The 20,701-nt window shown below is 42.7% G+C and overlaps 1 protein-coding gene and 1 long non-coding RNA gene across 16 annotated transcripts in view; one reads left to right on the top strand and one right to left on the bottom strand.

Moving 5' to 3' along the window:
• TNIK (TRAF2 and NCK interacting kinase) overlaps positions 1-8,235 on the bottom strand; it is a 402,112-nt gene extending 393,877 nt beyond the window's left edge. For all 15 annotated transcript variants that reach the window (XM_069560230.1, XM_069560234.1, XM_069560249.1 and 12 more), the window contains exon 1: positions 7,752-8,235. In XM_069560230.1, coding sequence (XP_069416331.1) covers positions 7,752-7,808 — 57 coding nt within the window. In that variant the 5' untranslated portion in view covers positions 7,809-8,235. The remainder of the gene's footprint in view (positions 1-7,751) is intronic.
• A 462-nt stretch (positions 8,236-8,697) lies between these two features.
• LOC138423836 (uncharacterized) overlaps positions 8,698-20,701 on the top strand; it is a 107,710-nt gene continuing 95,706 nt past the window's right edge. Inside the window, exons 1-2 of the long non-coding RNA XR_011250471.1 lie at positions 8,698-8,975; positions 15,483-15,601. This is a non-coding gene — a long non-coding RNA (uncharacterized lncRNA). The remainder of the gene's footprint in view (positions 8,976-15,482; positions 15,602-20,701) is intronic.

Genomic DNA, 20,701 nt, shown 5'->3' with positions numbered 1-20,701 from the left:
CTTTAAATATTTATGTAAATCTTTTGGCCAAGCCGCTCGGCATGCAGGATCTTAGTTCCCAGACCAGGGATCAAACCCCGCCCCCTTGAGTGGCAGCATGGAGTCTTAACCACTGGATCTCCAAGGAAGCCCCTTTTTTTAAGAAACACTTTTTTAATTAAACAAACTTTTAACAATTTAGCAGTCTTTGCTCCATTAACAGCCTACATCATCCAGACTTTGGAGGCCCAGAGGTCATCCAAGTGGGGTTCCTAAGAAAATCAAAAGTACACACTGCCTTCATGAAGCTTACTGTCTACTAGTAAATAAAATCCAAGATAGAAAGCAGTAATCTAAACAAACAAACAAACCAGGTATAAGCTCAGTTCAAAGAGGATTTACAAGTCAGAGGGATAATTTCTATCTGAAAGAATCTGGGAAAATTTTGTGGAAAAGGTGGCATTGGAATGTTGGATGTTGGGGTAGCAGGTACAGAAAAAGAGAATAAAGTAGGCAACTGCTTAGAGAAATAGCAATAACCTCAGATATGCAGATGACACCACCCTAATGGCAGAAAGTAAAGAGGAACTAGAGAGCCTCTTGATGAGGGTGAAAGAGGAGAATGAAAAAGCTGATTTAAAATACAGCATTCAGAAAACTAAGATCATGGCATCTGATCCCATCACTTCATGGCAACTAGATGGGGGAAAAGCAGGGACAGTGAGAGACTTTATTTTCTTGGGCTCCAAAATCACTGCAGATGGTGACTGCAGCCATGAAATTAAAAGATGCTTGCTCTCTGGATGAAAAGCTATGACCAACCTAGACAGCATATTCAAAAGCAGAGACATTACTTCGCCAACAAAGGTCCATCTAGTCAAAGATATGATTTTTCCAGTAGTCATGTATGGTTGTGAGAGCTGGACTATAAAGAATGCTGAGCGCTAAGAATTGATGCTTTTGAACTGTGGTGTTGGAGAAGACTCTTGAGAGTCCCTGGGACAGCAAGATCAGACCAGTCCCTGGGTTGCAAAGAGTCAGACACAACAGAGCAACTGAACTGAAAAGCACTGCAGACAGTGACTGCAGCCATGAAATTAAAAGATGCTTGCTTCTTAGAAGGAAAGCTATGACCTAGAGAGTATTAATAAGCAGAGACATCACTTTGCTGACAAAAGGTCTGTAGAGTCAGAGCTATGGTTTTTCCAGTAGTCGTGTACACATGTGAGAGTTGGACCATAAAGATGGCTGAGTGCCAAAGAATTGATGCTTTTGAATTGTAGTGCTGGAGAAGACTCTTGAGAGTTCCCTGGGCAGCAAGATCAGACCAGTCAATCCCAAAGGAAATCAACACTAAATATTCACTAAAAGAACTGATGCTGAAGCTGAAGTTTCATACTTTGGTCGCCTGATGCAAAGAGCCAACTCACTGGAAAAGACGCCAATGCTGGGAACGATTGAGGGCAGGAAGAAAAGGGGGCAACAGAGGGCAACAGAGGATGAGATGGTTGTATAGCATCGTTGACTCAAGGATATGAGTTTGAGCATGCTCCTAGAGATAGTGAAGGGACAAGGAAGCCTAGTGTGATGCACTCCATAGGGCTGCAAAGAGTTGGACACGACTTAGTGACAAAACAACAAGGAACAAGCCCCTAAAGAGCATCCATGCGGAGAAGGAAGCTATGCCCTGTAGCAGGTGAAAAGGAATGGTTGTTAAACTGAAGAGCATGGTGAAGTGCCCAGTTGAATTTTAACTGGTCTTGATGTCAAGACTTCAGTCTTTGGTCTGTAGACTGTGAGGAGTCAAGGAAGGCCATGAATAAAAAATACTCAGACTGAAACTGTGCTTTTAGGCAGACTAACATGGCTACAGTGTACAAAGGAGACTAGCCAGGAGAGGGCTGGTGGTAAAAGAGTGTCGCCTAGCAGAGAGTAACTGCAGCAGGAGTACTGGAGACAAGGGGACCCATGCAAGAGATATTACGGAAAGATTTTTAAGGTTGGGGTAAAATATAACATGTTTTGAGAATTTCCAGGCACCCCCTTGAGACAAGTGGAGACAGCCGGGGTATGCAAAAAAATAAATAAATAAAGTGGTTAGAGAATCATCTTTCTCTATAGGGAAATAAGCTTCCAACCAGAAGGGAAGAAATTATAAGCGGAATTCATCCAACATTTTCTATTTAAGTCTTCCCTCTCTCTCCACGAGGAACCTTATATTTATATGTGCAGAATAACATCTCATTCAAAAATATCACCCAGATTTTCTTGGAATTCTCAGCACACTGTTAGTTCAGGCCCTGTTTGCACAGAGCTACTTTCCCCACAGAAATGGAAAAACCAACTTGACGTGAAAGCATCTTTCAGACATAGGACATCCCATATTCTATGAGACACAGAGACTCAGCATGATTCTGTCCAGCTGGACATAGACACCATGATTCGATCACAGTAGCTCAAAATTGAGTGAGTCTTAGAAACTTTTCACTGCAAGAAGGAATGGTGTAGGACAAGAAGGGCAAAGAAAATTAACTGCAGGCCAGAAAGAAGAAAGGGCCAACCGGCAAGACTCAAAATTACAAGGTCACAAAGAACCTACAGATAAGGGGGGAAATATGATCTACTCATGAAGGAAGAGTGTTGGGTATTCTTTCACCAACAAAATGTTTCATCACCTCCTAACTCGCTAATTAGGCAAACAGCAAGCCATAACTTACATTAGGTTTTGTACAAAGATTACTCTAGCTAATAATGGACACTGAAAACGGTTATACATATTTCTCTGATGTTATGATAACTACCAATACACCCTACTTTATTATGAGGCAATGTCATGGCAAAGAAAACACCTGTTTAATACCACAATGCATGTATCTAATTAAAAAACTGTTATGCTACTATCATTTTAAGATACTGTTACCTTACCAATTCATGCAACTTTACTAAATTCTCATTTAAGACCAAATGTAAATAAATACTCTGGGATAATGAATTACCAATGGTCAAGATTTCTCTGACCAAAAGGTTTTAGATACTGGACTAGGGCTGTATCATTTCAGGCACAGCCTCCCTCCCCCACCCCACCCCCACACAAACTATGAAAAGGCACAAGCACAATTAAATATGTTTTTATTTGACCAATGTTTAATCCATAAAGAGGAGGAAAAAAAATTTTTAAGGGAAGTTTTTAATGAAAGATGCTGATACTTGCTACTGGTTTAGAAATATATCAATCTCCAAAAGCTTCTGGGCTGAAGTCACCTGGAGCAAAGGTCAACCCAGGCCATCAGGGGATCGGATATAGGCCATGAGAGGTCAATATAAGGCCATGCTAGTACATTAAAAGGAAAAAGAACTCTCAAAATTCCCATATCTTTTTCTCAGGATCCCTTTCTATTACATACAATCATTGGGATCAAATGCTGGTGGAATCAAATTTCCCATAAAATTCTATGTAATCATAGAATAGCATATTTGCGTAATGCTTTACAGTTTTCAAAGCACTGCCATAAATACTTTATTGATGAAACCGGTGTATGAGGAAGGCAAGCAGTTGTGATCATTCTCATTTTTAGTTAATTATGGATAAAGGACTCATCTAATGTCACAGAATTCAAATAAGACATGGGCATAGAACCCAGCGCTCAGTCCACTTCACTCACTCACTCATTCCTACATTTATTCAACTAATTGGGACTATGGACTCTGAAACGAACAAAACCTAGCCTCTGGCCCCACAGAATGTACAGTTTAGTGATCAGGTAGAAAGAAAACCCTATATGGTTTATAACACAAGTGCAAAAAGTATAGCAGGAAGAATGCATGCAAGTCTTCCAGATGAGGTTAATTCTTAAATCTAGGTTTCGATGGAGAAAAAAATAGCTAGGCCTAGAAGGGAATGAGGGGTAAAGGGAGAAAGACAAGCAGAGGTCATCCAAATTCTGTTCAAAGAGAAAAGTGAGTGCGAGTCCTGGCAGAAACTTAAGGGTATGAAGTCAGCAGAGACCAATCTTGGCCTTGACTGCCTTACTCCATGGGCCAAGCTAAGGACGGCCAACGTGGTCAGATTCAGATATATGCTAATCTCCAAAAAGCTTTCTGGGCTGACCTCACCTCCTATGTAATAAAGCATACTGGTTCACATTTCTTTTTTTACTGTCATATCTTGAAGGAAGAAAGACTCAAGCCTTGTATTTGAATGACTGTTTTCTGTTGTCTATGTATGTATACACACATTTCATATACCCACATGGATCATTTATATCCGTAATACTATATTGAATATAAGTCTCCACATACATTATACAAAACATACATAGAACCCTATAAATCTTGCAGGCAGAGACATCTGAATAATGTGTATATCTAGACTGACCCCAAGAGATATGTTTAGATGGAAAAGGGTTACAGAGACAACCATCTGTCCTAGATGATTCAGTCACTTGCCTGCCGAAGAGAAACTAAAGGGAGGTTGGGCAAGATGAATTCCAAAGATACCTTAAGGCTCCATGGTTTAATGTTTTATGAACTTATCTGCATGAAGCAGTTTCTCTATTTTTGATAAATAAAATCCCATGACCCTGGTGAAATAATTTCTCTCTGCCTCTCAGCAGAAAATGTAGCCAGACAGTGTGACTTACAGAAAAGAGCACTGAATGAGAAGTCAGGGAACCTAGATCCTCCCCAAATCACCCTTCTCTCCACCCCCACTCACTACACCTCCAAACAGGAAGGGGGCTGTATGACCTTGGGCAATGGACTTCACCTCTCAAGGCTTCAGCTTCCAGAGCATTAAATGAAAGGCGTGGTTAGGTGTTCTACGGTTCTCTTCCAGCTCTAAATCTGTGAAGCCATTCCCTTCCCTCAAGACTTAGCTTATCTTTGGAGCTCTAAACATCAGGACTAATAAAACTGGATTCAGATCACCTCTTTTCTAACCATCCTCTCTTTTCTGACTTTTTAAACCATCCAAATCTTGCATAATTTAAGTCATCAGGGCTGTCGCTTGGTGCTCTGGTCTAAATTATGCGTTGTTGCTATTTGGGGAAAATTTAGACTGGGTCCAATCTGGGATCACTGACTGAGAACAATAAAGGCTTCTCCAGACAGGATCTGCTTTTAATGCATTGAGCGCAGAGTTTACAAAAAGGGCATTGATTGTGTACATTAAAGAGCCACCAAAACAGCAAGAGACTGGTGAGGCTTGCAGCAAATTCTCCTAGATGCCACTGACCTTGGCTGCATTTCAGGGGTCAGGCATTCCCCAGGAAGTTCTCAGCAGGCAGGCTTTCCTGAGGATTTAGGAAGAAAGAGACCTCTCATCTACACATGAGCCCATCTCTCCTTATCTACAAAGACAGAAAAAGATGGTCTGGCCTCTGATTTGAGGAGATTACCTCTGTAGCCTCTGGACTCAATTCTGGATCTGCCCAGCTCACCTACCACCAGACCGGTCACAAACCCCAGCCCTCCAGAATGCAATTGTCCCCACAGCTACATTTAAATCCTCCAGCCAACAGTTCCCCATCTTCTGAATGAGCTGGAAGCAGGAGCCCTCTCTCTTTCCATACCTCCTACAGGCAGAAATACAGTGTCAAAGCACTGAAGCCCAAGCCAGGAAGAGAAATTTCAGTGAATTGTGCAAAAATGTCTTTTCTTAATACTGATCTAAGGAGCACAGTTCTCCCGTGTGTGAATCGCACTCCATGTCCGCCGTTAGCAAGGTGAGCCCTTGTAGTTGCTCCTAAGCCTGGGAGCTCTGTGCCTGGCATTTGAGAAAACCTTCCCCAGGAAAAAGCCCACAAGAAACACCTCGCCCGAGTTAAAATCACATCACAGCGCTATCCATTAGAGAAGCCGATGCTGAGATTCCAGCTCAGGGAAATCTCAAGTCTTGCCCATTGTTCATACTCCCCCTCCCCATCCCCTCCCCTGCTTTGCCACTCTCCTCTACCCAGAAGTCTGGGCCATCCATCCACCTGATTAACCCGCTGGCAGCAACTCCCAGCGCAGAAAGTAGGGCAAATGAACACACACAGTCTATAAAGCAGGAAGCCACACACTTGGCCAAAGCACCCACCCTGTTACCCAACCCCCACCCCCACCCCAGCTGCCCAGGGGCCGCGGGTTCTCACTGTGGCATTTCAGTGCCAGGGAAATAGACAGCTTACTGTAATAACGCATGAATGAGCTTTTGCTACCCAACTATCAAAAAAAAAAAAAAAAGCCATTTCCAATGGCATCTCTGTTTCTTCTCAGCCCCTTGACTGCTTCGAAGAAACCTCACCTCTGAGATGGAAGGATTAAGGAGAAGAGGAAAAGGAGTTAAAAAGAGGAGGGTAAGCAGAGACGGAGAATTAACGAGACTAAAGAAAAAAGTACCACTTTGGCCATAAAGGTAGTTCTTTAACCGTGGAGAAGGAGGCAATGTCAAGGAAAGTACTGAAGATTCAAGTACATAATCCCAAGATTTAGCATCCATCTAACAATGTACTCCTCAGGAGGGCGTGTGAACTTCCAAGCTTCACCCCTTCTGTGTCTGTGTTCAGAGCCACCATCAGTTCCGTCTCACCGACCGTCCTTGCCTCAAGTATATACAATCGCTTTTTTTGGTGGGGGGCGGGGGAGGGGGTCAAGCGAGGAAAAAGCCCTTTTTAGATCGGTAGACAGTCCTTCTCAGACCCCCGGTGCTCCTGCCACCCCCACCCCTCACCCCCTTCCCGGCAGGCAGCATCTAATTAATAGGCAAGAAGCTCAACCCCCTTCCCCGAAGGAGTGTGCTGGGATTGGGGGGTGGGGGTGGGGAGGCGTCGAGGCGGCACTAGGATTCCTGGTATTCCGATCTCAAAACAACAGCAAAATGGATTCTATATCAGTGATGTCTTAGTCAATACAATGAAACGGCGTCTGAGGCAATTCACGTGAGGGTAAATTAAACCAGGGGGGCTCGGGGCGGAGGGGGGAGGGGAGGGGAGGTGCTTTACAAAGGACTGACCACAGACACACACACACAGACACACACACAGACACACACACACTCCCAGGAGTTCCGGTCTGATTGGGGAAAAGCAGAGAACAAACACATCCCTTTCACCTACTTAAATTCATCCATAACACTGAAATGTCACAGCCACAAAGTCAGAAAGCACAGGCAGGGCTGAGTTAAAACCATAATTAAAGGTGAGTGGCAAACCGGCATTTCAGAGAGCGCTGAGAAGGAGTCCGGGCGCGAATAGCTGAAAAGGGGGAAGGGGAGGCAGTTGCCATCTACAAGACTGGCACAGCAAGAGCTGCCCCCGAAGAGTGGCAGGTTCGGCTTCGTGGAGCCAGCCAGGCTCACAATGTCCTCTTGCAGGCTGATGGAAAACGTGAGGAGCCAGTGCCTTTATTCACGCTGTCGTTATTCTTTTTACAGAAAAGGACAGTGGGGTCTAGAGCCTTGGCACCGGGGCTTATGCCCACACACACTCTCACACACTCGAGCCTTTCAATTTAATGCTCTTACACCGGTCTAAGATGAAACTGGCATAAGCTCTAAGGGTTTTCGGGGGGAGGTCTGGCTCCCACCAAAGGAGGACGCGTACCGCACAACCTCTGCGGTGGGGGCTAAGCCTAGAACACCTCGGCAGCCCCTGAATCAACGCGAGAATCCAGGTTCCCTCGCGTGGCATTCGCCCGCCTCTGCCCACCAGCCCCAGCCCCAGTCCACGCACCGAGCCCACTCACTCTGACCCAAAACACTGGAAAGAAATCAGAAAGCATGTTCCGCTCACCCTCAAAGCCGAGAGATCTATTTCATCCAGGCTGCGAGCCGGGGAGTCGCTCGCCATGTCGACTTCTTGCGGGAGAGATGGGACCAAAACCACCCCGAAGCTATTCCCTTGGAAATTCCACCTTGGTCTATTTCACTCGCGTCCTCATGCGGCTGTCGCGCCAGAGGCCCGGGGCCCAGCCTCCTCCGCCCACCCCGGCTCCCACAGCGCCAGATCGCGATCCTCCGTGCGTCGGTCCTCCGGGTCCGGGAGCCCAACCTGAGCGGATCTCCAAGCCCTGGAGCCGCGGTGCGTGTGGGCTGCGCGCCCTGAACGGCTAAGGGCGCTGGGGCTGCGTGGGTGTATTTAAATGGGACATGCTTCTTTGCTTGTGCGTGGATGGCGGCTGCATTGGCTGTTATAATGAGACACATCAACTCCTCCACTCAGCTGGGGGGTGGGGGTGGAGAACCACACAGAACTGTCTATCACCGCTTCCTGGGAGGAGTAAAGCGAGGTGGGAGGGGGGAAGAAAGGCGGAGGAGGCGTGGTCTCCGACTGGGGAGAGGCCGTGCTTCCTGACCGGGTCCCTCTGCACCAACGAGCATGGGGGAGGGGCGCACACCTTTTCAGCCTAGGCTTTTGCGGGCTAACCGCGCTGCATCTGAAGACCTTTCCTGAACCCTGCCGTGCTTCTCGTAGCGACAAGGGGGCTTTATTGTGTGTCCAATTCGTGCGCTGCAGCAAAATGGCCCTTCAGTCGCATATTGAGGGATTCTCGGCAGGGTTCAAATGCTCCAGAAGGGAGGAAGAAAAGAGCGACGCCCTCCCTCCCCCATTAATTATTTGTGGGGCTGGAGTAGCGCGGGCTGGTGCAACCGGTGCATATAAGGACTTGTGTGCAAAGAAGGGGATCCGCCTCCAGCCGCGGAACAAATGAGAAAGAAGCGCACTCGTGTGGGCGCCCAGCGCCCCCCTCCCCGCCCTACCCCGGGCCTCGGCAATCTGCAACTGCCTCGGGGTCGGGTCCTCCAGGGGCCCCGGGAATCCCGGATGGCAGTTCTTCTGGACGGGTCACTTCCCGCCTCGGGGCTGGGAAGGTTTGCCAGAAGCGGGAAAGTCAGGCGATCTGAGCTCCCTCTTGGCCTCGCCACACCCAGGACCTGTCCATGCCGCATTCCCCCACGGAAACGACCGAATTGAAACGAGAATTGTTCTCCGGGTGCAGTGGTTTGAATGCTTCAGGTAACTCGGAAGGCAACGTGGGTTAAGGCAGCTCACGCCGCCGCCGGTCCCGGCATTTTCCTTTCCGGCTGCGTTTCTGCTGCTCTACCCAGATTAATAGAGAAAGTTTGGCTGGAGGATAAGATGTAACCCAGAAGATGTACGGCGTGAGAACGATTTCACTGCACCGGCTTTCTAATTTAAAGGCTGAACGTTTACAGTGGTAAACCTGATATTTTGTAATCCGGTGTATCGAGTCACTTCCCCCAGCCGAGTCTCCGGCCTTGGCCACGCGAAATACCTAGGAAGAAAGGCTAAAATTGAGCTTTTCCCCCAAATACAGTTGTAGCTTTGAAGGCATTATCTCCATCTCTGTTAAGATGAGAATTTTCTCCTGGCCAAGTGTCCTGAGGAATTTTTAATTGTGCAGTGTGGATATCAGCTTCAGAATGATGCTTTTGAATGAATGAATAAAAGCCAATGCAGTTAGTTCCTCAGGACTTTCGAGCAGCATTCCATATGCACTCTGCTGTTTTTATTAAGCATATTGTCTTTATTTATATGCATTGTGCATCAAGAAACTTGAAAAATGTTCCAACATCTCAGTGACCATAACAGTTTAGGAGCTTTTGCCGTTAAAACGTCAGATGTTTAAATACGTCATAATTCCAAACATATGATTTGATCTCTCATATTCTATAAAATCGTCCAGCTCAAGGTAGTAACCTACAGTAAGCCACTAAGTAATGTCGAAATGACATTTTTAAAAAACCTATCATTTCTCATCGTCCTTGTTTTTTCCCTTCTCTGTGCCTTTTTTACCCTAAATCTAGATGACAAGTTAATGTATTTTCTCAGTGTTGAAAGAAAATCATTAAGATCAGGTATTGAGATCTATGAACTGAGCTATTTTTAAAACTCCAAACACATGAAAAATGAGAAAAACATTTTTTTCAAGAAGAACCTTCATTTTATGCCCCCAATTTTATTTGAAACATCACAGATCATTCATTTCTTTTAGTGTCAATCAGCTGTTCAGGCCATAAGGGTGTCATGATACAGGCATTAAATTCTACCCTTGGTTTTAGAATCAGTTTAGCAAACCATATATACAGTACAGTGATGTGTACCAAGAGGAGGAGGGCTCCCTAGGAGCCTGAGACTCAGCTGGTGAAAGTCAGGTGGAGGCAGGGATGCTGGCCGCAGGAAGTACCATAAAAGGAGAGGTTACAACAGCCGGGGCCCTTTCAGCTGCTAAGGGAAGGAGGAAACTCCAGGCATTTTGTGCTGAAGGTGAAGTAATTCTGGTAACTGGGCTGAGAAGGAAAGTAGAGGTCTGATCAGGTAGAGCCTTGCATACCCCAAGAAGGAACTTGGCTTAATTTTTTTTTATGTCAAGTGTGTATCATATTTCAGCTATTTCAGTACAAACATCTAAATTTTTTGTCATATATGTATGTGGAAAATTAGCAGCACCTGCTTAACAAAAAGAAGGAAATCATCAAAAGGAATACAATGGAAAATAAAACAGTATTATTAAATTCTACTTAACTATCTATCCTGAGGCTTTAATTTATTAAAAGAGAATTTAGCAAATGCCAGAAAAGACATTCAAAATTTGACCAAAGTGAGATTTTCTTCTTGGTGTAATCTGAAGGGTTGAAAGAATTGTTACTATTAATATACAGTTTGAAAGCCTGTACAACATTATGATATGCTATTTATGTCTGTCTAAATATGTAAATGGAGATCCCCAGTAAGGCTAAGGGCCAGCGCCGCCAAATAAGTAAATATTAAAAAAAAAAAAAAGGAAGAAGAGGGGGAAGAAAAAAGGGAGTGGATTCAAATCCATTTACCTCGTACTTTGGGACTTCCCAGGTGGCAATAGTGGTAAAGAACCCGCCTGCCAATAGAGAAGACTTAAGAGACCCTGGTGAGATGCCTGGGTCGGGAAAATCCCCTGGAGGAGGAAATGGCAACCCTCTCCAGTGTTTTTGCCTGGAGAATCCCAGGGACAGAGGAGCCTGGCGGACCACAGTCCATGATGTCGCCAGGAGGCGAACACGACTGAAACGACTTAGCACAGCATAGCAAATGTGTAGATACCCATAAAAAACATGAACACGGGAAGGAAGGATACAGAGGTATGAACTTTGGAGCAGTGAGAAGGGAAGAAGAGAAATGGAATGGGAAAGCACAGTGGAGGCTCCAACAGTGGTACCTCATTTAAATTTTTAAAAGATCTTAAGCACGGATTGTTTGGAATTAAGTCTGTGTTGTCACTAATGGACACTTGGGCCAAGGAAACACTATCACCCCAAGGGGCTGCCCACCAATTTCCAGGAGAAATAAGACCACACCCACACATAATCTGAAAGTAAACTGCCTACATCCCCTACCCTGCACCATGTCCTGCCCTGTCCCCCTTCCCACCACAATAAGCAAAGCAAACACTCAGAATTGGCAATGCAGATAGACAAGTGAGATTTCCAAACACTAAGATGAGCAGCCTGCCTGCATGCTCAGTCACTCAGTCGTGTATGACTCTTTGTGACCCCAATTGTACCGTGCCAGGCTCCTCTGTCGATGTTCCAATGAAAATACTGGAGTGGGTTGCCATTTCCTCCTCCAGGGGATCTTCCTGACCCAGGGATTGAAACCACACCTCCTGCGGCTCCTGCCTTGGCAGGCGGATTCTTTACCACTGAGCCACCTGGGAAGCCCCAAGAAGAGCAGACCAATCACCAATTATTTGTGGAAATCTACTAGTATGAAAGAGAAGCACTAATTTCAATCAATAAACAAATTGAAAACTCCAAGATATTTTTATAGGAGCAAAAAGAAGTTTTGTAACATACAGATTTTTTTCACTCTCAGAAGGATAATGCAGGACCTCACATCCATTGAAAACAGCCAGGTTCCTGTAAAAACAAATCAGTTAGAGGACTTATTAAGAACATATTTATTGAAATTGTTTAAGTAAGTTGAACAATAAACAGTAATACTATGCTGCAGATACTCTTATAATAGTCATATATTAACATATTTAATCTTTATAACCTTACAAAATAGGCAACATTATTAGCATATTTATTTTACAGATGAGTAAGCTGAAAAATAGGTTAATTAATTTACTCCAGGGAGCACAGTCATAAATGGCTAAAACAGAACTTGAACTCAAGCTCTTAATCACCATGCTATACTGACTCAGGCTGAACTGAAGGACGATTTAGTAACCTAGAAGACTGGGTCGTTTTCTCCCAGATTACAGAGAAAATAAAAGCAATGAGCAAAAATTTAAGTAATATCGAGAATAAATCCAGAAATTTCAATATTTATTTAACAGGAGAGCTAGAGAATGGATATAAGGAAATCAAATCATAGAAAATGTTCCAATATATTCAGATATTCAAATATTCCAATATATTCAGGTTAAAAGCTCTCATTTAGCGTTTAAATAAAAAATAGCACACTAAACACATCATGAAGGAATTTTAGAACATCAAGGATACCAAGGAAATTCTCACCAAGTCACCTACTTCTCATGAGCAACAATCGATGCTAATAATAATAGAAAATGGAATAAAATATTAGAATTGATTTTAACTTAGAATTCTCTACCCAACTAAACTATCATTTAAGAAAGAACACAAAATAATGACATTTTCAGATATATAAGGATTCAAATGATTGGTCATCTCTTAAATTATTATTGAAAAGTGCGTTCCACTGAAAAACTGAATCAAAAAAGAAAACATGCAATACAAAAGACAATGATAAGCAAAGGTAGCAAACTGTTTGTTACCTACTCAAAGTCATTCTCTTTCTTCCATACTGGAAAAATTCTGGTTTTTCAATAAATTTGAGAATTTATTCTCCATGTGTTTCAAGAACATTAGTTCTTCCCAACCCCAGAGAAAGAATAAATGTTAACTTGTTTGAAGTCATCACAGTAATTCTCTTCTCTCTCCTAGAGATTGGTTTAGACATAGGTGTCTCATGCAGCACTGACTAGAATAAAGAGAAGTCTGATGGGGGTATAAGAATAGTTTTCCTATTCAAAAACTTTTAAAGGAAAAAAAAAAGAAGGAAGCAGGAGAATAGAAAAGGACCAGGAAAAGCTTCCCACCTGCGGTAGCCTTCATCCAAGAGGGCTCCCAGTGAGCCTCACCTGGTATATACACCCTTGTGTTAGTTCCCTCCAACATAGAATACAGAGGACTTCCAAAACTGGGTAACAAAAGGCATTTTAGCTTTTACCTTGTTTTCTTGGTTCACTTGCTCTAAAGCAGGGTTTCTCAGCCTCAGCACTATTGGCATTGTGGTTCTAAGAACTCGTGGAGGGCTGTCCTATGCAGTGTTGGATGCTTAGAAGCATCCCCACTCCCTACCCACCAGATGCCAGAAACACTTTCCCATTTTGGAAAACTAAAATGCCTCCAGACATTGCCAAATGTTCCATAGAAAGCAAAAATCACCCCCAGTTGAGAACTACTGCTCTAGGGGAAGTCAGCCACCAAGGCCTGTGGACATTCATGCAACCTGCCAGCCATGTCAGCTGCCTTGAAGTGGCACCTCCACACTAGTCAAGCTTTTAGATGATTGCAATCCCTGCTTGCCCTAACTGCAGCTTCATGAGAGATCCTAAGTTAGATCCATCAAACCAAGTTCCCGAATACTTGACCCACAGAAACCCTGTTAAATAAGAAATGTTATTGTTGTTGTAAGCCACTTGATTCATTATGCAGCAGTAGATAACCAATACACTGTCTTCAGACAGAGTTCTGTGTGGCTATATTAGCTGGAGCTATAGCAGCCATCTTCCTGCCTGAACTTGAGAAAAAAAAGCAGAAGATGAAAAACACTTCAATCCTTAATCACATTGTTGAGTCACTAAATTAATCCAGGAACAAACTATCTCTGAACTTCTTCCCATAAGACATGAAGTCTTTCTGTTTGTTTAATCTGCCTTTAGTTACTTTTTCTGTTATTTGCAGTCAAATACTTCCTATTAACAGAAAATAAGAATTAAAACTTTTAATTCTTTATTATTGCTGATTCATAAAGTAAAAGGAAATAATGATAATCTAAAATTGGAATAGTTTATCATGAGGATAAAGGGAAAGGAGAGAGAAAAAAGCATGTTAAGATTTTGGTCTTATTTGGAAATGTATATAGATACTTCGGAGAAGGCAATGGCAACCCACTCCAGTACTCTTGCCTGGAAAATCCCATGGACGGAGGAGCCTGGTAGGCTGCGGTCCATGGAGTCTCGAAGAGTCGGACACAACTGAGCAACTTCACTTTCACTTTTCACTTTCATGCATTGAAGAAGGAAATGGCAACCCACTCCAGTGTTCTTGCCTGGAGAATCTCAGGGACAACGGAGCCTGGTTGGCTTCCATCTATGGGGCTGCACAGAGTCGGATACTTCTGAAGCGACTTAGCAGCAGCAGCAGCATATAGATATTTCCTCTAAACACAGGAAAAATGCAAGTCAATTATACAAAATAAATATAGAGGTCATCATGTAGGCAATTATAAATTAGATGTGTAAGTTATAAACTACCTGAATCAAAAGAATGGAACAGGGATAATTTGATGAGTTCAATAAAAGAAAAAATATAAATCAGACTGTGTCTTGTAAAGGACATGTGTGAGGGGTGATGGGGCCCTCTCAGCCTCTATTCCGCTTCTGTATACTGCAGTAGGTACACTAATGCCTCAGCCCCTGCCAAAGATGTTCATGTTCCAATCCCCAGAACTTGTGAGTATGTTACCTTACATGGCAAGTGGGTCTTTGCATATGTGATTAAAATAAGGAATTTGAGATAGGGAGATACCCAGATTAAGCAAAGTGGGCCCCAATGCAGTTCCAAAGGTTTGCTTTTTTTTTTTAATGTATTGGCTGCACTAGGTCTTCATTGCTTTGCATGGGCTTTCTCTAGTTACAGAGAGCCGAGGCTACTCTGTAATTGCAGTGCACAGGCTCTAGGGAGCACAAGCTCAGCAGTTGTGCTTGGGCTTATTTGCTCCATAGCATGTGGGATCTTCCCAGACCAGGGATCAAACCCATGCTCCTGCACTGGCAGGTAGATTCTTAACCACTGGGCTGCCAGGGAAGTCCCCAAAGGTCTTTAAAGGTGAGAGAGGGAAGCAGAAGAGGAATCAAAGCTAGAGGAAGAGATGAAATGGAAGAAAGGCACAGATATGTGTAACATTGCTGGCTTTGAAAATGAAGGAAGGGTGCCATAAGCCAAGGAACATGGGCAACCTCTCTAGAAGCTGGAAGGGCAGAGACATGAATTCTACTCTAGAGCCTCCAGAAAGGAAAGCCACCCTGCAAACACCTTAATTCTAGGCCAGTAAAACAGACTTCCAGACTGTAAGATAATTTGTGTTGTTTAAAGTCACTAAGCTTGTGAGAATTTGTCACAGCAGTGATTTAAACAAACACACACACACAAAACTAAACTTCCTGTATATAATTTTCCTTTGGAATGATTATCTCTTTCCCTCTGGTTACAGATTGTTGGAGCCGTAACTCGGGTTTCTGCCCGTCAGTACGTCAGTATCCAAAGGGTGATAGGTGTCTGAAATTTGAGCAGAGAAACCTGGAAGTTAAGAACAGCAACAGACTGAAAATGGTTAGTGACCCTCACTTCCAATTGTGGTGCCCTGTTTACTACAGCCCTTTCCTCTGTGTTGTGTCTCAGAAATTGCCTTTTTCCTGTCTGTTTCCAAGCATGATCCCCTATGGTAGATATCTACTGCTATGTAACCAACCACTTCAAAGCTCAGTGAATAAAACAACAGTAATTTCTTTTGCTCACAAATCCGTCATTTGAGCAAGGTTTGCTGGGAAAGGTTGATTTGCTCCACAGAATATCAGCAAAAGCTGAGGGACCCATTTCCAAAATGCCTCACTCATGTACTTAGCGGATTTGGTCCTGGACTATGCACTGAGGGCTCCTCTCCAGGCTTGTCTCTGTATGGGCTCTTAGGGCTTCTTTATGGCATGGTGGATGAGTTCCGAGAGCAAGCATCCCATGAGCAGCAGACAGAAGCTGTATCACCATTTATGACTTAATATCAGCAGTCCTGTGATGTCAGTTCCACCACTGTTACAAATCTGCCCAGCTTCAAGAGGAAGACACATATACCCCACCTTTTGATGGGAGGAGTGTCGAAGTCAGATTGTAGAAGAGCCCGGAGGCCAGAAGAAATTGTTGCGGCAGTTTTGGAAACTAAAACCTAGCACATCTTTCCAACCATATTAGCAATTCTCTGACCTCAATACCTTGGCCTTTTGCTCATGTTAACCATGGCTGGCTTCTGCTGTTGCTTTCAACCAGAGAATAATGTCTCAGACATAAGCACAAACACATCACAATAAGAATAAGTCATTTAAATGCCCATATTAGAATCAAAGGGTATAAAAAGCAAAGCAAAACCACCCAAATAAACTAAGAATACACAGTTCTGCCGCAGGAAACTGATAAAATCTGTCCAGAGTACAAGGCGCAAGGTTTGATCATTTCCAAAAACCAGCAGTTATGGATACCAGTCTTAGACCACATTACTAAGAGATTCTAATATTCATGTTACTAATTTTTCTAAACAGATTCATAGTTCTTAGATTTGTCTTCACTAGAATCACTTTTGTCTTTCTCTGCAATTAAACTTATTCCTAGGGACCCAATCAGAAATGTATCATCATCTTAAGCAGCTCTGCCTATAAAATTCCAGTTTTCCACTGTCCAATTACACACCCTATCCTTCTAGCTTCCTAGTGTGTGTGTGTATGTGTGTGCTAAGTCCCTTCAGTCACGTCCAACTCTTTGCCACTCTATGGACTGAGCCTGAAATTCAATATTTTGTATTCCATACGGTATGATCTGAGGTGAAGAACATGGTCCCTGGAGTTGGACTGCCTGAGATCAGATCTCAAAATAGAAAAAGAAAAACAATACAGTTGTTTTAAAAATCTCATTTCTTATTTCAGATAGATATATTGGTACAGACAGACTTTTTTTAACCTAATTACCTTGGCATAATACTGCCAAGTGACTACATTTAATTTGTATTAAATGGGTTCAGAGCAATTTTCCTAATTAACTAGCACTTTTTAATCCAAAAGACAAGCACAACACTTTATCTAAAATACCAGTATTACACTTTCCCCAAATATGGAAAACTATTTTTACTAAAAATTTGGCAAGCCCTTTCAAAACAACATTTTCTGTTTTCATTCTCTGAGAAATTTCTAACAACAAACATGTATAGAAAATTTTAATATGCAGCTGTAAGCTTTCAATATTTACTATAAAATTTGTTTACAAGTTTTTGAAAGTTCCTTGATCTTCTTAAATCCTAAAGCAGTTTTAAATTTAATTATGTTCTAGTCAAATAATGGAGTTTCCAGCCTGTTTTTTCTTCAGTGTTTTTTTCGACCTACCCTACTGTCTTTCAACAGCATTCTATACATGTCTGGTCAGTGACCAAACATACTTTAATAGAAATGATAAAGGGACATCTCTTTCTTCTGACCACCAGGGCTTGTCTGGGCCATGTCAAAAGCTGATGGTGTGTTATTTCCTGCTGGTTATCTCAATTAGTTTTCACTTTTTCTATAGAGCTTTTCTCCTATTTAACTTCAGATTCTAAGCCTGCCTTACCCTAGCATACACAAAATAATTTTCAACTTTTTAGTTTGTGTCCATATATTTGAATGACATAGCCTTACAGGTTAGCCTAGAGCTGGGAGAGGGGAGGAGTTGCCCAACTGATCTTTACATGGAGTCATAAGGTGCATAAACGTTTTTATCAGACTTTAAAGCTGGAAGGAACCTTTGAGATAACGAGTCCAGCCCTCTCACTTTACAGATAAGGAAACCAAGGTCCAGAGACACTATGTGACTTGCTCAATGTCACAGAGTTACTGCAGGAAAAGGCTTCTTGTTTTGTTTTTTAAAAAAGAAAAAAAAAACAAGGCTGTTTTTACTGTTACTGTTTCCCTGAGATTCCCAATCCTCTGTTTCCCTTCTACCGTTCTATTGCAGTACTACTCCTGCGAGAAGCACTACTACTTCTATTGCATCCATTGTGTAGTGGATGGTATCTAGAGTGCAATATACATATCTAAAAGAGACTGTAAGGTACACAGTTGATCCCATTTCCCTTAATGTGTGAGCCGCCTGAAATCTCCAAGCTAACTCTAATGGGGGAAGAAGTACCCAAAACAGAGCCCAGCAGTTTGTCTCAGAGGGTTTCTTTAGTCCAGAGAACTGAGACAAAACAAGGAATAGGAAGTTGTTTTGGTCAATTGGCCAAAGAAGGCAGAGGCCAAACCTCTCAAAGAGATTTAACATACTTTCTTTGTGCAATTACATAGATGACTTGTGAGGTCTACACTGAAAAATATGTGTTATCTCTCTTATAACACTTAAGATGCTATATTGTGTTTTGTTGCTTTTCTTATCCACAATTCAGCTGTTGAGCACAAGCAACTTTTCTTGTTCAGCTCTATTTCTTTCGTACCTAGCATAATGCCTGCAATGAAGTGGTGCTTGTAAGATTAATCAATAAATCAGTGTAAAGAAGTAGCTAATAAAAGTAGACAGAACTGGCCACTTTGAAGACAGAAAAATTTGGACAAGTCTTTTCAACCCTTTAGATGTCAACATTTTTATATTTAATAGATTTTGCATGACTGATTGATTCTGAGAGCAAACCAAGAGTCCCATGGCTATGACTGTGTCAAAAGCTAATAATAAGAAACAGTTGTGGATATTCCTTTCTCATGCATTCACAAAGAGTGTAAATTCATTTACTTATTAGGAGCTTCCCAGGAGGTGCTAGTGGTAAAGAACCTGCTTGCCAATGCAGGAAATGTAAGAGATGCAGGTTTGATCCCTAAGTCAGGAAGATCCCTTGAAGTTGGGCATGGCAACCCACTCCAGTATTCTTGTTTGGAGAATCCCCATGGACAGAGGAGCCTGGTGGGCTACAGTCCGTAGGGTCGCAAAGAGACACAGCTGAAGCAACGTAGCATGCATACACACACATATTAATATATGTGTTCACTAAAAACATGTATTGGATACAGGGATCATCAAAATGGTCTCTGCTTTTATAATTTAGGCCTTGTTTCTGAATGTGCTGTCTATGGGTGGACTTCCCTGGTGATCCAGTGATTGAGATCTCATCCTGCCAGTACACGGGGTGCAGGTTCGCTCCCTGGTCAGGGAACTAGAATCCCACGTGTCACGGGGCTGAAAAAATAAATAAAAGCATTGTTTATGGGCATTTGTGTCAAAAAAAGAAATAGGGCTTAGTTAGTATATAGATTCCCAGAATATGAGGGAGCAGGAAGCAAGAATCTCTACTTTTAAACAAACACCCTCCAAGATCATTTTTTCCCATTCCCAAATATTTATCGAACATCTTTGGTGGGCAAGGCTTTTAGTTAGTCGGACCAAAGGAATAATGAACATTGATTATAGCTTTTAGTAAGTATCTTAGTCTGTTTGCGCTGCTATTAAAAAAAAAATCAGAGATTAGATGGCTTATAAGCAACAGAAATTTATTTCTTACAGTTTCAGGGGCTGGGAAGTCCAAAATCCGTGTGCTGGCAGATTCAGGATCTGCTTCCTCGTAGACAGCCATCTTCTCATTTGTGTCCTCAAATGGCACAAATGGCAAGCCAGCTCTCTGGGGTGTCTTCTGAAAAGGGCACTAAATTCAATCATGAGAGGGCTGCCCTTGTGACCTGTCACCTTCCAAAGACCCCATTACCCTGGAGATTAGGATTTCAACATGGAAATTTGGGAAGGTTGGACAGGGGACACAATATTCAGTCTATGTAAAATATTCAGTGTATGTAAACGTGAGACAAAATCTAGTGTCATAAATGAGCATAATGAAACTTGGGTTAACTGTACTGCTGTCAGGAAAGCTGAAAAGAGTGGAAGGAATTCAGGACAGAGTTTAATTTATGAAGAAAAAAATTAGTATCCTGTAACTGGTCGGACAGAAAGTCTAGACATTTATTGATATTGTTGGTGATCTCTCAGTGAAAAAGGCCCAGAAAAGCTGCTTAAAATTCTTTGTCTTCTGGTACATACGTCACCCAGCTTCTACAATCAACAGCCTATCACCATAGTTATTTTTATATTTCTCCCCCATCCACCATGCTTTTTGGGCTTCTCTTGTGGCTCATCTGATAAAGAATCTCCCTGCAATGCGGGAGACCTGGATTTGATCCCTGGGTTGGGAAGATCCCCTAGAGAAGGGAAAGGCTACCCACTCCAGTATTCTGGCCTGGAGAATTCCGTGGAACAGTTCATGGGGTTGCAAAGAATCGGAAACGACTGAGTGACTTTCACTTTCACCATGCTTTTTCTTCTATTTTGTTTTGTTTTGTTTGCTGATTGTTTTGGTTTGTTTTTGTTTTTGGTGTGTTTTTTTTTGCCACATCAAGGGGCATGTAGGATCTTTGGTTCCCTGATTCTCTGACCAGGGGTGGAAGCCATGCTCCCAGCATTGGAAATGCAGTCTTAACCAATGGACCACTAGGGACTTCCCCTATTTTTATTTGCTGAAATATTTAAAAACAAATCTTTGACATCATTTCATTTTACCTCTAAATATTTCAATTATGCATCTCACAAAGAAATGGAAGGATTTGAATGTGGCGTGTGCTTAGTAACGTGCTTCTGAAGCATAAAGTATGAAAGAGGCAAAAG

This window comes from Ovis canadensis, chromosome 1 (assembly GCF_042477335.2).
Source record: "Ovis canadensis isolate MfBH-ARS-UI-01 breed Bighorn chromosome 1, ARS-UI_OviCan_v2, whole genome shotgun sequence".
Classification (NCBI taxonomy): domain Eukaryota; kingdom Metazoa; phylum Chordata; class Mammalia; order Artiodactyla; family Bovidae; genus Ovis; species Ovis canadensis.
Note: the sequence above shows the minus strand (reverse complement) of the source record. Positions and strands in the feature narration are given on the sequence as shown.